The 1,725-nt window shown below is 41.0% G+C and overlaps 1 protein-coding gene across 1 annotated transcript; it reads left to right on the top strand.

The window, feature by feature from the left end:
- The first annotated feature begins 398 nt into the window (after positions 1-398).
- On the top strand, positions 399-1,156 carry LOC143374503 (uncharacterized). The gene has a single exon (XM_076822660.1). The coding sequence runs from the start codon at positions 574-576 to the stop codon at positions 1,093-1,095; it is 522 nt and encodes a 173-aa protein (XP_076678775.1). The 5' UTR covers positions 399-573; the 3' UTR covers positions 1,096-1,156.
- The last annotated feature ends 569 nt before the right edge of the window (positions 1,157-1,725 follow it).

Below are 1,725 nucleotides of genomic sequence, written 5' to 3'. Positions count from 1 at the left end.
ATACATTCTCGAGGTAGATCTGAAATATCCGCAACGTCTGCACGACGCTCACGCCTATCTACCGTTCTGCCCGACGCGTGCCAAACCACCTGGCAGCAGACAGGACAAGCTACTCGCAACATTATATGATAAGCAGCGTTACGTTATCCATTATCGCAACCTGCAGCAGTGCACGAGTCACGGTCTTCGTATTACAAAGATACACCGCGCGCTTTAATTCGCTCAATCTCCCTGGCTCCGCGATTACATCGAACTCAATACACGGTTTAGAACATGCGCGACAAACGACTTTGAAAAAAAATTGTACAAATTGATGAACAACGCGGTATTTGGCAAAACTATGGAAAATGTGCGAAATCATGTAGATGTAAAACTTTTAACACACTGGAAGGGCGATATGGTGCGGAGGCACTGATCGCGAAACCGAATTTCCACAGCAGAAGTGTTTTTTCGGAAAATTTAATAGCTGTTGAATTGCGAAAACTCGAGGTGAAATTCAACAAACCGATATACGTGGGTATGTGCATTCTAGACATATAAAAAATTTGTTTGTACGAATTTCATCACGAGTACATGTCTCCACTGCATGGTCAAAAATGTAAAATTCTATACACAGACACAGACAGCCTCATCTATCACATTCGATGCGATGATATCTACGAGTCCATGAAACGCAATATCAATAGATTCGACGCAAGCGATTATGCTACTGACAATCCATATAATATGTCCCGCTTAAATAAGAAGGTTCCGGGGCTGATGAAGGACGAAAATAATGGGATGATATTGACCGAATTCGTAGGTCTTAGAGCGAAAATGTATGCACTCCGCGTAGATGGCAAAAAAGTTACGAAAAAGGCGAAAGGCGTCAAGACCAACGTCATAGCCAGAACGATAACTTTCGACGACTACGCGCAGTGTTTGCAAAAGGAGATCGAAATGGTTCGCAGGCAATCATGCATGCGGTCGAAATTGCACAAAGTGTACACAATTTCGGAATCCAAAATCGCTCTAAGTTCATACGACGACAAGCGGTATATCGTACCCGATTCAACTGACACGCTGCCCTGGGGACATTATAGAATACCATTGTAAAATAAAAAATTATTGTATTTATTAACTCGTTCTTATAAATAGCGGAATTATTGCATAAAAATAAAATAAAATTCTTTGCACATGTATAGAAATTATTATATTTATTATCTCGTTCTTATAAAATAGTGGAATTATGTAAAATAAAATTGCTCACACATATATATCATTGTATTTTATTGAATCATGTATTATTATTATTTTACAATACATTATTTTTATTTATCCATGAATTGTGCGATTTATCAAACCCCAGCCACTTGACATATACCTTATCCCCCTTTCTACGCAGCACTTTTTCCACTAGATACACATCAGGATCGGTGACGCGTTGCAGCTCGTGTTCATAGAATCCTCCGGCAACGGGTTTTCCACAGGAATCGACGAGCAGATACGTCGCGGGATTAGTTGTCTGTACTTTGGCTATCTCGAACACCTCCGTTGTCTAATTCGGCTTATAACCTTTATCGAAGATGGTTTTAAATTTACTCTCGCGCACAAACTCACCCAACTCGAATCTCGCTGGAGCAGCGATCTTTATGTTGCTGTATACGGTGGCTAGCAGCTTGTCGGCGATCACAGGGGTAACATCGCAAGGACGCATTCCGATGGTTCTATGTTTTCGCGCGTTAG

This window comes from Andrena cerasifolii, chromosome 11 (genome assembly GCF_050908995.1).
Source record: "Andrena cerasifolii isolate SP2316 chromosome 11, iyAndCera1_principal, whole genome shotgun sequence".
Taxonomy (NCBI): Eukaryota; Metazoa; Arthropoda; class Insecta; order Hymenoptera; family Andrenidae; genus Andrena; species Andrena cerasifolii.
Note: the sequence above shows the minus strand (reverse complement) of the source record. Positions and strands in the feature narration are given on the sequence as shown.

Excerpts from the sequence above, each read along its gene's own strand:
- LOC143374503 (XM_076822660.1), top strand. The coding sequence starts at position 574 with ATGTCTCCACTGCATGGTCAAAAATGTAAAATTCTATACACAGACACA.